Below are 13,726 nucleotides of genomic sequence, written 5' to 3' on the forward strand. Positions count from 1 at the left end.
GAGTACCCACCCCCCTGCTTCTGGTGGATAGAATTAAGGTATTTCAGAAATAAAAGCTAATTCTGAAAGAAATGTAGGTCACAGACACATACAAAGTACATGTACATGATCAGGATGAGATACTGAGCAACATAAACCAGTTTTGTTTTTTTGTGTGATCTGTCGGGTACGCTTTAAGGGGTTAAAGAAAATCTGCCACCAGTGTCACCTGCACTAACCTGTCGGTACCAACAGGTAGTGCAGGTGACACTGATGACAACGGTACTTAAATTGTCCCGTTCCGTGCAGGGTATCTCCTGTCATCTTGTCCATTAACTTCAGCTCCAGACCATGCTTGGGGCACTGGTGGAGCTAAGCGACGTCACCGCTGCTGTTCTCTAGCAGCGGGACCCAGCACAGAGCAGCAGTAGTGACGTCACCTAGCTCCGTCCATGCACCAAGCCGGGTGCTTGGAGATGAAGTTAACGGACAAGATTACTGGAGATCCCCAGCACGGAACGGGACAAGGTAAGTACCGCTGTCATCAGTGTGACCTGCACTACCTGTAGTACCGACAGGTTAGTGCAGGTGACACTGGTGACAGATTTCCTTTAATAACAGTATGATTGAATTAGTCACTGGAGTAGTACTATGTCGTTCTGGTGTGGAGTTATTATTTTATTTGAAAATCCTGCGTGCGCCACGGGAAAGCAGCAATGCATACACTATATGCATCACCATTCACAGCCTGCGAGGGATGCGTAATATTCTGCATGGCCCGGGTGCTTCAAAAATCCTCAAACTAGCCCTGCCATCAGTGATGACGTGCAACGTGGCCATCATCAGAGAAAAGCATTCGGGAGATGTGCCAACTACACACGATCTGTCTGCCTGTACCTCCAATGCAGCCTGTCTGACTGCATGTGCTGCTGAATGTCACATGAGGCGCTAGGCCTCTTGTTTTTGCTACCACCTGCCACTGCCACCCCTTAAGATCTCCACAGAACATCTATTTACCTACCCACCTCTTCCACCTGTCTACCCCCCAGATCTGTTTACTTCCCCCCCCCCCCCCACCCCCATACCTTACCAACCCACCTACTTGCTCTGATTCCAAGTCATGTTTCAAGGCCCTTTATAGGCAATACATTCCCTATTAGGTGTGTTCACACAGGGCTGTTAGATCCCAGTAGACCCCTTTAATACTGGAGTGAGCCACTGTTTTTGCTGTGATTTATGCCACTATACATCAAATGCCACTATAAAAATTAGTCCAAGTATGTTCAGTGCAAAGAGTAGTATGTGCTGTGATTTCCTAGAAAAGCAAGAAAAGGAAATGTCTTTGACATCATATGCTGTATGAGGGAAAGTAAACAAGGGAATATATAGCAAAAGCTGTCAATCATTGTGTGATGCCTAAGGAAGCGGGTAACCGTGAAACGCGTTGCATGATGGGAAATAAACCATTTTAACTTCTACCTTGTCTCAGTGCTCCTATCCATCCCGCCTTGCTGTCTGGAGATTGTTTGCTTTTATCGAATCATTGTGTATGACCAGGGAAATCTCACACTCTTTTCATGTTCTCCTGTCCATATTTTACAGAGAAATTATGCTCCAAATCATACAAACATATTACAGAGATGAGATTTCTCCATTATAACCTTCTAGGGCAGCATCATTCTGTTACACAGCAGCAAATTATGAGACAATGTTTACAACTACATGTTCAGGTGACAAAACAAAAACCATTAAGCTTTTATGCCTACATGTAGATGTTTGTGCTAGCTTCTCCTTAGTCTTCAGGGCATGTGTCCGTTCTTCCTTCAGCCTTTCATCATCCTTCAGTAGAGACACCAGTTGTTTAGCCTTTTCTCGAACATTCACACCTTGGTCCTTCCCATCTCTATCCACATATTGAAAATCTTTCAGTGTCTGAATAGCATATATGTTTTCTTTGCACTGTTGTGCTACCCGCTCTGAGCCAGTTTTTATAAGATACTCCATTAGAGTCATAGCCTGCAAAATGTAAAATATAAAAAAAAAGTGTGAAAAAAAATCAGGATACAGCTACAAGCAGGGAAAGAAAGGTTTTAAAATATAATTTACTTTTGCAGCAGGGTCTACTACTATTATAAGCTAAACTGTAAAGGAAATGTCATCAGCAAATGACATTATTTAACCCTTCCAGGTCCAAGCCAATTTTCATTTTTGGGGTTAGTTTTTTCCTCCTGGCTTTCTAAGGCTGGGTTCACGGTTCACATTACGTTTTCAGCAATAATACGGGACCGTATACAGCTGGGGGGAGCGAAAAACGGGTGCTCTCATATCCCAGCCATATGCAGCCCGTATGTAATTCATTTCAATGAGCTGACCAGAGTGAAACGCTGACTCCGGTCGGCTCATTTTTGCCCCGTATGCAGTTTTCCCACTGGACCTAAAACCGCGGCTGGGATTCAGGAGTGCCCGGTTTTCACTCCTCCCAGCCATATATGGTCCCGTATTGCTGAAACGTAATGTGAACCCAGCATAATAGACATAACTCATTTTTCCAAATACAGTCCCACAGTGTTTTTTGCGTCACCAATTGTACTTTGTAACTACTAATTTTACTTCCAAACCTACAGCAAAAAACTAAAATATTTGTGGGGAAAAATTGAAAAAAGAAAAGCCATTTTGCAACTTTCGGGTGCTTCCTCTTCTAAGCATTGCACTTTTCTGTAATATTGACATTATCTTTATTCTTTAGGTCCATACAATTAACATTATACCAATTTATATAGGTTTTCTTTTATTTTACTACTTTAGAAAAGCAATTATAAAATTTGTACGTTTAAAATTTTCCAATTTTCCAATTTTTATCCCTATAACACTTATTTTTCTCCATACAGGGACGTATGAGGGCTAATTTTTTGCGCCATGAACTGTAGTTTTTAACAGATCCATTTTTGTTTTAATGGAACCTTTTGATCGCATTTTATTTATTTTTTCTCCTAGTAGATGACGTGACCAATATACGCATTTGTAGTCTTTAGTATTTATAGTTTTTTTTTACGCTTAAATGATCATGCAGATTCATAAATTTTAAATAGTTTACTCTTATATTTTAATAGGTCGGCCATTTTTGCATGCGGCGACATATGTTTATTTTTTTTACAATATTTCAAAAATAGGAAAAGGGGTTGATTTAAACTTTTATTAGGAGTGTTTTATTTATTTATTTATTTTTTAATATACACTTTTTCTATTTCCTGCAGCATTGGAGCACTGATCGGACGAGGACGAGGACAGTAAGAGACCTCCCATCGTCCTCTTAGCTGATCAAGAACCTGTGATTTCATTGCGGTGGTCCTGATCAGCCTGATGAGCTAGCCGGGAAGGGGATTTACCACATTTAGATGCCACAATAAACTATGTCCGGGGCATCTAAAGGTTTAATGCTGGACATCAGCCCAATTGACAATGTCCGGCATCAGCCATGGGTCCCAGTTGCAAATAGCAACCGGGACCATCCAAGTATGAAGGGACCCATCAGCTGCTAAGTGCGCATCATACAGCCAGTGTGGGCAATGGATGTAAATAAATATGTGCCCATTTGTGTGAAGTGGTTAACTTAAGTTTTAACTAAAGTTAATTTCCATGCCACTTTTTTTGACACCAAAATTGCCTTGTTTGGCACCAAATTGTAAATTCAAGAAAATTTTGGCGGATGAATCTCACATTATATTCCATGATTACTAGTGCCCAGAAAAGCAATAACACAACAACCATTTTTGTAATTTCCACACTAGCAAATGGACTCTTCACCATGTGAAAATATCATTTCAAATATGAAATTTACATTACCACGCCCAATTTTGCTAAACTGGCATGACTACTGTAAACCTTCGATCATTCTCATGTAAAACATTTCGAATATCTGATGGTAACTTTTTTTGCACAAAAATTTTGAAGCAAAAAGTGAAATTTTTGACATGAAGAACTTTGAATATGTCCCCCAATATGTCAATTGCAGTTTTTTTATTATTTTTTTTTTTTACTTCCTATCACAAACCTTTTTTCGGTTTTGCCATATATTATGGTAAAATAAAAATTTTCATTACAAAATACAATTGGGTGCCCAAAAAACAAGCCCTTATATGGGTCTGTAGATGGAAAAATAAGAAGGGTGAAGAGCAAAAAACTAAAATGCTAATTGGGGGTGTCATTAAGGGGTTAAACGTGTATTCCCAGCACCTTAATTTAATGCTATCCACAGGATGGAGGATATCGAGTTGAAGTGGATGTGCAACTGCTTAGACCCCCACTGATCACAGAAATTGCGAAATAATGTTCCTGTGCATTAATGAAGTGCAGCACAAACAAGGCATTTGATAACTTTTCCCATTATGCTGCGGCTTTGTGCTAAAAATTAAAACAAAAACGTTTTTCAATAAGTCTGCAATCAATACACCATAATGACAAAATGAAAATAATATTTTACAATTTTTCACAGAACAATAAAAATGTATGGACCCTTTACTTGAAATTTCTACAACTTGCTAGAAGTCACCTTTAAATTCAGTTGATTGGACATGATTAGTAAATATACACCCCCTTCTATATAAGTTCTTACAGGTTAAAATGCATATAAATGCAAAAAACTATTATAGAAAAAGTTCTGGTTAATGACAGGTACACTTTAAAAAGTAAAATATGCAGACAAAGAAAAAATAGGAGTAGGCTGAACTCTAATGACTCAACTTTTTTCCACCAAACTGTTTCTATGAGTAGTAATAGTAACCAGGACAAAACAGGACCTTTGTGTTGGTCCTGCCAATATGATAAAACAATTTGTTAAAAAGATAAAAAAAAATAAGTCAAAATTAATAAAAAAATAATGCAGCAAAATGTTGCAGTAGTATGGTAATACTTCGTGTGTTACTCTCTTTTTCCTATGTGTTGGGCAGACAGACATCATACTGAAGCTGCACTATGCTGTGTGGTAAAACAATACCATAAAGAGAAGTCGAGTCACAGACCGGATCTTCTGAGGAACATATCTCAGGACATATTTAAGTAAGTGGCCCCTCGTTGGACTCCTGTTCACCCACACTATAACCCAGTGTATTGGGTTTAATGTGGGTGAACAGGCTGACAGAACACAAACAGAACACAAACCTCTCTATTACTATTTCTACCTCAGAACTAAAGGGTTAACCTATAATTATTTTACATAACCCCACATATTCTTGAGGACTGCAAATTACTGTTAAAGTTTGAATACTTTCTCTTATAGGTATATGAGCTATACAGTAGCTCCTTTGATATAAATTAATTTTAAAATTAGCTGCAAATTCCTGTTCATATATTCTCAGCCCAAAAACAACTTGTCCCTTAAAGGAGTACTCCAGGATGGAAAAATTGTCCTCCATACTGCCGGCAGTTAAAAGATAAAGAGATACATACCTTCCTCCGCTCCCTCGGTGCCTCAGGTAACCCACTCCGGTCTCTGCCGCGATCCTCTTCATGGTTGCCGGTGAGTCATACTGCACTCAGCCAATCACCGGCCGCAGCGAAGTCCGGCGAAGGAAGGTATGTGTCTCTATATTTTTTACTGCCGGCAGTATGGAGGACAATTTTTCCATCCTGTAGAACTCCTTAAGGACTCAGCCCTTTTTTTGCAATTCTGACCACTGTCACTTTATGCATTAATAACTCTGAGATGCTTTTACCGATTATTCAGATTCTGAGATTGTTTTTTCGTGACATATTCTACTTTATGTTAGTGGTAAATTTTTGTCGATACTTGCATCATTTCTTTGTGAAAAATTCCAAAATTTTATGAAAAAATTGAAAATTTCGCATTTTTCTAACTTTGAAACTCTCTGCTTGTAAGGAAAATGGATATTTCAAATACATTTTATATTGATTCACAAATACAATATGTCTACTTTGTGTTGACATCATAAAGTTGACATGTTTTTACTTTTTGAAGACCAGTTAAGTTTGAAGTGGATTTGAGGTGCCTTTCTAAGAGAAATACCCCATAAATGACCCCATTATAGAAACTACACCCCTCAAAGGATTCAAAAACACATTCAGAAAGTGTGTTAACCCTTTAGGTGTTTCACAAGAATAGCAGCAATATGGAGGAGAAAAATCAAGATCTGCATTTTTTACACTAACATGTTCTTGTAGCCCCATTTTTTGTTCATTTTTAAAAGTGGTATTACGTTAAAAAGCCCCCCAAAATTTGAAGCCCAATTTCTCTCGAGTATGGAAATACCTCATATGTTGCCAAAGTGCTCTGTGGGCTCACAACATGACTCAAGAGGGAAAGAGCAACTGTGGAATTTTATTTATTTATTTTTTATTTTTTTTATGTCATGGTTTTTGGGGGCCATGTTGAATTTAGGAAGCCCCCATGGTGCCAGAACAGCAAAAATAAAACCCACATGGCATACTATTTTGGAAACTACACCCCTCAAGGAACGTAACAAGGGGTGCAGTGAACCTTAACACCTCACAGGTGTTTGACGACTTTGCACTAACCCCTTAAGGACTCAGGGTTTTTCCGTTTTTGCACTTTCGTTTTTTCCTCCTTACCTTTTAAAAATCATAACCCTTTCAATTTTCACCTAAAAATCCATATTATGGCTTATTTTTTGCGTCGCCAATTATACTTTGCAGTGACAGTCATTTTACCCAAAAATGCACGGCAAAACGGAAAAAAAAATCATTGTGCGACAAAATCGAAAAAAAAAAACGCCATTTTATAACTTTTGGGGGCTTCCGTTTCTACGCAGTGCATATTTCGGTAAAAATTACACCTTATTATTCTGTAGGTCCATACGGTTAAAATGATACCCTACTTATATAGGTTTGATTTTGTCGCACTTCTGGAAAAAATCATAACTACATGCAGGAAAATTTATACGTTTAAAAATGTCATCTTCTGACCCCTATAACTTTTTTATTTTTCCACATACAGGGCGGGATCTGAAGTTTTTATTGGTATGATTTTTGTTTTGATTGGACTTTTTGATCACTTTTTATTGATTTTTTTAATGGTCTAAAAAGTGACCAAAATACGCTTTTTTGGACTTTGGAATTTTTTTGCGCGTGCGCCATTGACCGTGCGGTTTAATTAATGATAGATTTTTATAGTTCGGACATTTACGCACGCGGCGATACCACATGTTTATTTATTTTTTTACACTTTTATTTTTTTTTATGGGAAAGGGGGGTGATTCAAACTTATATTAGGGAAGGGGTTAAATGACCTTTATTAACACTTATTATTTTTAACTTTTTTTTTGCAGTGTTATAGGTCCCATAGGGACCTATAACACTGCACACACTGATCTCCTATGCTGATCACTGGCGTGTATTAACACGCCTGTGATCAGCATTATCGGCGCTTGACTGCTCCTGCCTGGATCTCAGGCACGGAGCAGTCATTCGTCGATCGGACACCGAGGAGGCAGGTAAGGGCCCTCCTGGTGTCCTATCAGCTGTTCGGGACACTGCGATTTCACCACGGCGGTCCCGAACAGCCCGACTGAGCAGCCGGGTCACTTTCAGTTCCACTTTAGAAGCGGCGGTCAGCTTTGACCGCCGCTTCTAAAGGGTTAATACCGCACATCGCCGCGATCGGCGATGTGTGCAATTAGCTGCGGGTCCCGGTCGTTGATGAGCGCCGGGACCGACGCGATATGATGCAGGATCGCGGCGCGATCCTGCTTCATATCGGGGGAGCCGGCGCAGGACGTAAATATACGTCCTGCGTCTTTAAGGGGTTAAAGTTGGACGTGAAAATGGAAAATTTTATTTTTAACACAAATGATTGTGTTACCCCAAATTTTTCTTTTTCACAAGGGGTACTTGGAGATAATGGACCCCAAAAATTGAAGCCCAATTTCTCCCGATTAAGAAAATGCCCCATATGTGGATGTTAAGTGCTCTGCTGGTATACTACAGGTCTCAGAACAGAAGGAGCGCCATTAGTCTTTTTGAGAGAGAATTTTGCTGAAATTGAAGTCGGGGGCTATGTGCATTTTCAAACCTCCCATGGAGCCAAAACAACAGAAAACACAATTTTGAAACTACACCCCTCAAGGAAGGTAATAAGGCGTACAGTGAGTACTTACACCGCACAGATTTTTTGAACAGTGGGCTGTAAAATGAAAAATTTTATTTTTTTACACTAAAATGCTGGGGTTACCCAATTTTCTACATTTTCATAAGGGGTAATTGGAAAAATTGGGTTACAAATTTTGGAGGGCTTTTTCTCCTGACTATGGAAACACATCCGCATATGGGGTAACGTGTTGGGCGGGCGCACAACAAGGCTCAGAAGTCATAGAGGTCTGTTTGCATTTGAGGCCTATGGCATATCAGTAGCTGATGGTTACATACATTCAGAGGAAAATACAAAAATTAAACACCAACATGTGACACCATTACAGAAAGTACCCACCCTGAGGAATGGGTATAGGGGTAAAGAGGACATTTCAAAGGCACGGGTGTTTCAGAAATTTATTTTCCAGGAATGGATGAAGGGTAGCTTTTGAAAATTGCCATTTTCAACCTATGCTCTACTTCATCTTTCTGGGAACAACTAACATGTGACTCCGAATTGTCGCCTGGAAATACGACAGAGCTGATGAGCGAGAACTCTTCGCATTTGAGGCCGATGTTTCTTACAGACCTAACAGTTACGTACATACAGAGGAAAATACAAGAAAGGAACACCCACATGTGAGCATATTACAAACAGTACACCCCCTAGGGAAGGTGTATAGGGGTGAAGGGGAGATTTGGAACAGACGGGTGTTCCCTAAATTTACTTTCCAGTAATGGATGAAGTGTACTATGGGGGGGGGAATGAAAATTGCAATTTTAATACTGATATGCCAATTCCCAGAATGATGACCTAGAGTATAGCCGAAAGTAAAAATTATACCCGCCCAAACCCTATGCTCTGAATCATCATTCTGGGAATGTGATGTGTGTGGCCATCCCTAATCCGTTACCTCAAATGCGCACCCCGCTCAGGTGGGGAGAGAGCGTTGTGCATTTGAGGCAACTGCAAACCCCCAAAGCTATTGACTCTGTGTCCCATGCCCCTTTTTATCAGGGGGATTGGGCTATTATTTTTTGGGATTTTTTTTTTTTTTTGGGGGGTGTTTGGTTTTAAAATTTGGAGGACAATTTGGAGGGGAATTAAAATCAGGGAAAAGGATGAAAAATGTAGTGCTCCATGGAAGTGTGATATTCCCTTAAGCAGTTTTTAATGCAGAGGCCCGGATGATCGGGGCAAGTGTCACACTGAGTGGTGGTGTCCTTCCGAATCCCCCTCCTGTGACACACTGCATTTTTTTCTGGGATCGTGGGCACTGAAGTTCCAGAGGTGCTCTGACCCACTCCTTGGCAGTCACCAAAGATGAGGGCCTTTAGAACTACCTCTTGAAACTGCAGGAATGTCCCCGTGTTGCCAGCGTACTGGGAGAGTACAAAAGAGTTGTACATGGCAACCTGTACCATGTAGACCGCAATTTTTTTGTACCATACTTTTGTTTTCCGCATGGCATCATATGGCTTGAGGACTTGATCAGAAAGATCAACTCCCCCCATATACCGATTGTAGTCTAGAATACAATCGGGCTTGAGGACCAGTCCCGCGGTACCTCGCACAGGGACATGGGTGCTGCCATTCCCATGAATTGTGGCGAGCATAAGGACATCCCTCTTGTCCTTATACCTGACCAGCAACAGGTTTTCATGGGAAAAGGCACAGGACTTACCCCGGGGGATAGGAGCGTGTAGGGGATGGGGTGGAAGGCCTCTGATTCTTCCAGACTGTCCCACAAGTGACCGTGGATCTGGCGGCGAGGGATGTGAAGAGAGGGATACTAGTATAAAAGTTATCCATGTAAAGGTGGTAACCTTTATCTAGCAATGGGTGCAAAAGGCCCCAAATGATTTTCCCGCTAACACCCAGAGTGGGGGGACATTCTGGGGGTTCAAAACAGGAATCTCGTCCCTCATACACTATAAACTTGCAAGTGTACCCTGATGTACTCTCGCAAAGTTTATACATCTTCACGCCATACCGCGCCCACTTGGTAGGGATGTATTGCCGGAAGCCGAGTCTCCCCTTAAAGCTGATGAGAGACTCATTAATAGCAACCTCCTGCCCCGGGACATAGAACTCCCCAAATTTTGTGGGGGGGGCGGACATGCCGCATTATCAGCATTATGCAAACATTTCAGAATGACCTCGAACCGGGGACGTGTCATGGCCATACCGTAAAGCGGGGTCTGGTAAAGGACGTCCCCACTCCAGTATTGCCGGACACAGTTTTTTTTTTTTTTTTTTTTCAACTAGACCCAAATGCAGTACGAGGCCCCAAAAGGTCCTCATTTCGTCCACATTGACGGCGTACCAACTATTGGGTCTAGATAAAAATGAGCCCGGGTTTGCCGCGACGAACTGTTGGGCGTACAGGTTCGTCTGGTCAACCAACAGATTGACAAAGTCGTCACTGAAAAAAAGACTGAAATAGTCGCCAACAAACTCAGGAATCACGGGCTCGTGGTTCGCTGTCTGAGTCCAGACAAGTTCGCCGGTACGGGGCACCAGTGAACTTGGCTGGGGGGCTTGAATAGTATGAGCGCTAGGGGGACTCATACTAGCATGGGGCACAGGGTCAGGAGCAGAGGAGGTTTGCGGCCTCGCTTGGCAGCGTCTCCGCCACCTTGGTGGCTCATCATCAGAACTAGATGATGAGGACGAGGAAATAAGGAAGGTGGGGTCTTCCTTGTCCTCTGAGACGCTCTCAGAGTCGGAGGCAAGTATGGCATATGCCTCCTCCGCTGAAAGCGCCCTGTGGGCCATTTCCCTACTCTAATGGGGGGCGTGAAATGTAAAAATGTGGGGGGAAAAAACTTTATTGGTGTGTGTGCTGCATGTGGTGTGGTGCGATAATATCTCCCCAACTCACCCTAACCTAACCAACTAACCCGCCGCTCAGCCCAGAATAGTGGCTGGTGGCAAGTACACAGACCCCCACACAAAAAACCCGAAAAAATAAAATAATAAAACGCTTAACCCCGAAAAAAAGCACCCGCCTGAACCCCCAAAAAAACCCGCTGCTCAGTGATATATCACTGACAGCGGTGGGGCAGGCCACACACACACACGAACGGACCACCTATAGGTGCAAAAAAATAAATAAATAAATAAATAAAAAAAAAGCCGCTTTAACCCGAAAAAGCGCCCGCACCACAAAAAAAATGCTGCTCAGGACTACGGGACTGATCAGCGGCGGGTGGGCTTTAGCTAACGGTGGCGGACCGCTCTTTTATAGCTAAGAGGGCCCAGCCACACGTTTAGCAAAAAAAAAAAAAAAAGGTCTACGTCCCCCAAAAAATGCTGGGGGCAGACTGCAGCGACCCTGTAGGGCCGGGGTCACGCACCTAAAGGTGCTACGGACCGAGGACACCTTCAAACAGTGCGCCAAAAAATATTTTTTTTTTTACCCCTAACTGTCCCTACCTAATCTAATGCTTTCCCTAACTGCTCTCTGTGCTAAGAGGCCACAGAAAGGGGGCAAGGGGGCACTTTCTTTAACTTTTTTGGCACTGAGGGGGGAGATTGCAGTACGGAGCTCCGTCCTGCACACCAGTTCAGAAGAAAATGGTGGGCAAAGCGGAGCATCGTGCTCCTGCATCCTCCTCCCCAAACTGCAGTGGTTGGTGCGGTCACTGCGGCCACCCAATCACTGCTGTACTGGGGGGTGGCAACAGTGCCGCCCCTCAGTACTGTATGGATGAGGATTGGTTGTGTATATTACACCACCGATCATCATCATTATCCGGGTCATCGGGTCACACGTGACCCAGATGATACGTAACAGCAGCAGACCGCCGGTTAGTATTTACCAGCGATCTGCTGCAATCGCCGATATGGGAGATCCTCAGTGTTCCCTTTGGCACACTGCCGGGATGCCTGCCAAATGATTTCAGCAGGCATCCGGCTACGAACCCCGCCCGGCGAGCGGCGGGGAACGGAATCGCAGAAAATCTCTGGTCTGAATTATCCAGCGATTTTCTGCGATCGCTGACATGGGGGGACCTCAGGACCCCCCCTGGGCGATATGCTGGGATGCCTGCTGAACGATATCAGGCAGGGACCGAAAGAACGCAGGGCGTATCCATACGGCCTGAGTCCTTAAGGGGTTAAGGCCATTAATGAGGTATTTCAGGAAAAATTTTTTTTTAGATTATATATATATATATATATATATATATATATATATATATATATATATATATATATATATTTATTTATCAACTGGCTCCAGAAAGTTAAACAGATTTGTAAATTACAAAAATACATACGTGTGCAGCTCACAGACCACAATCCGAGGATATATTTGGTTATATGCCGAAACCCAACGGCCAGAAAGAATATATAATAAAAAGAATGTACAACCAATTCTCAAGGATTTTACCCCAAAAGTTACATAATGATGTTCAAATAAAATATCATAGGTTTACTTCAGTTAACAATTTTATTAAATATATAAAATAGCATAAATAAAATGAAATAAATTGCACTATGTAGTACTCTGGCACCAATATAATAAAAGGGTGAGAAAACCACTGGGCCCTAGTGGTAATAATCACCTATAAAAAATTTAAAAAAATATAATATCCAGTAATCTGGCGACCTTGTGATATAGATAAGGTTTACTAATTGGTTCCGGTCTATGAGGGTTATTGTAAATCCTCTTCTGTGTGACTGATGTTAAAGTCGTTGCAATAGATGTTGTAGCAGATGTTGTAACATATATGTTGTTACTTGTGTTTTTCTCTGAATGTTATAGTCTCTTTGTTGAGCCCAATAGAACACTGCTGGTAATAATATATCTCACCCGCTCCTGTGGGACTCTATGTGCGATGTCCTCTGCATTCACCACGTAACGACAGCGCTGGCAGAAGCTGACACTGCTGCAAGGATGGACTTTTACAGGGATGCGCTTGGCACAGCACCTCTTGTGACCTCCACGCTGCTGGTGTTGTGAAGCGGGCAACGCTAGATGGTAAGGCGTCCCTCGTGGTGGATGAATGAAGTCCTGGGCAGGTGGACAGATGGATCTCCCCCAGCAGGTTCAGGCTCCGGCTCGAGCAGACACAGTGAAAAATCAAAACAGACTAAGGCTGAAGAGTATTTGCCAATCTCAGTCTTTTTCAATGAATCACAGGTACTGGTGCCAGGTTCACACTTAGTATAATTCAGCGGTGCGATAGTGCATAAATATTTGTCCTAGACGCGTTTAAGGGTTCTTTTGCTAAATAACGCACAACCCTTTCTTCAGTAGGGATTAAAAGCATATACATATTGAAGGTTTTCCTATGGGTTACTTTTATATGGTGGTACACATTTGGATATGATTGTTGATAAATCAGAGCTAATATCTGTCCTGGACTACGTCCTCTAATGAGGTTTATAGCCTGATTCACATTGTCTATGGCCCAATTCCCATTGGGCCATAGCGTTACTTATAGCCTAGTTCACATCTTAAATAGATAAATAAATAATAATACGTTAAACTTAAAAATAATCTCACCCTTTAATGGACATTAGAAATAATTTTTTCTACTTTTTTGTAAACACTGGGAAGTTATTAAGGAGGATAAAACTATAGGAACCCTTCTACCAGAACACCCAGTAGTAGTCTACAAAAAGGCAACCAATTTA

The 13,726-nt window shown here is 41.8% G+C and overlaps 1 protein-coding gene across 10 annotated transcripts in view; it reads right to left on the reverse strand.

Moving 5' to 3' along the window:
• Window positions 1-13,726, reverse strand: part of LOC130294354 (epsin-1-like) — a 400,181-nt gene that overhangs the window by 186,943 nt on the left and 199,512 nt on the right. For all 10 annotated transcript variants that reach the window (XM_056544011.1, XM_056544010.1, XM_056544019.1 and 7 more), the window contains exon 3: window positions 1,746-1,995. In XM_056544011.1, the coding sequence (XP_056399986.1) occupies window positions 1,746-1,995 (250 nt within the window). The remainder of the gene's footprint in view (window positions 1-1,745; window positions 1,996-13,726) is intronic.

This window comes from Hyla sarda, chromosome 10 (genome assembly GCF_029499605.1).
Source record: "Hyla sarda isolate aHylSar1 chromosome 10, aHylSar1.hap1, whole genome shotgun sequence".
Lineage (NCBI taxonomy): Eukaryota > Metazoa > Chordata > Amphibia > Anura > Hylidae > Hyla > Hyla sarda.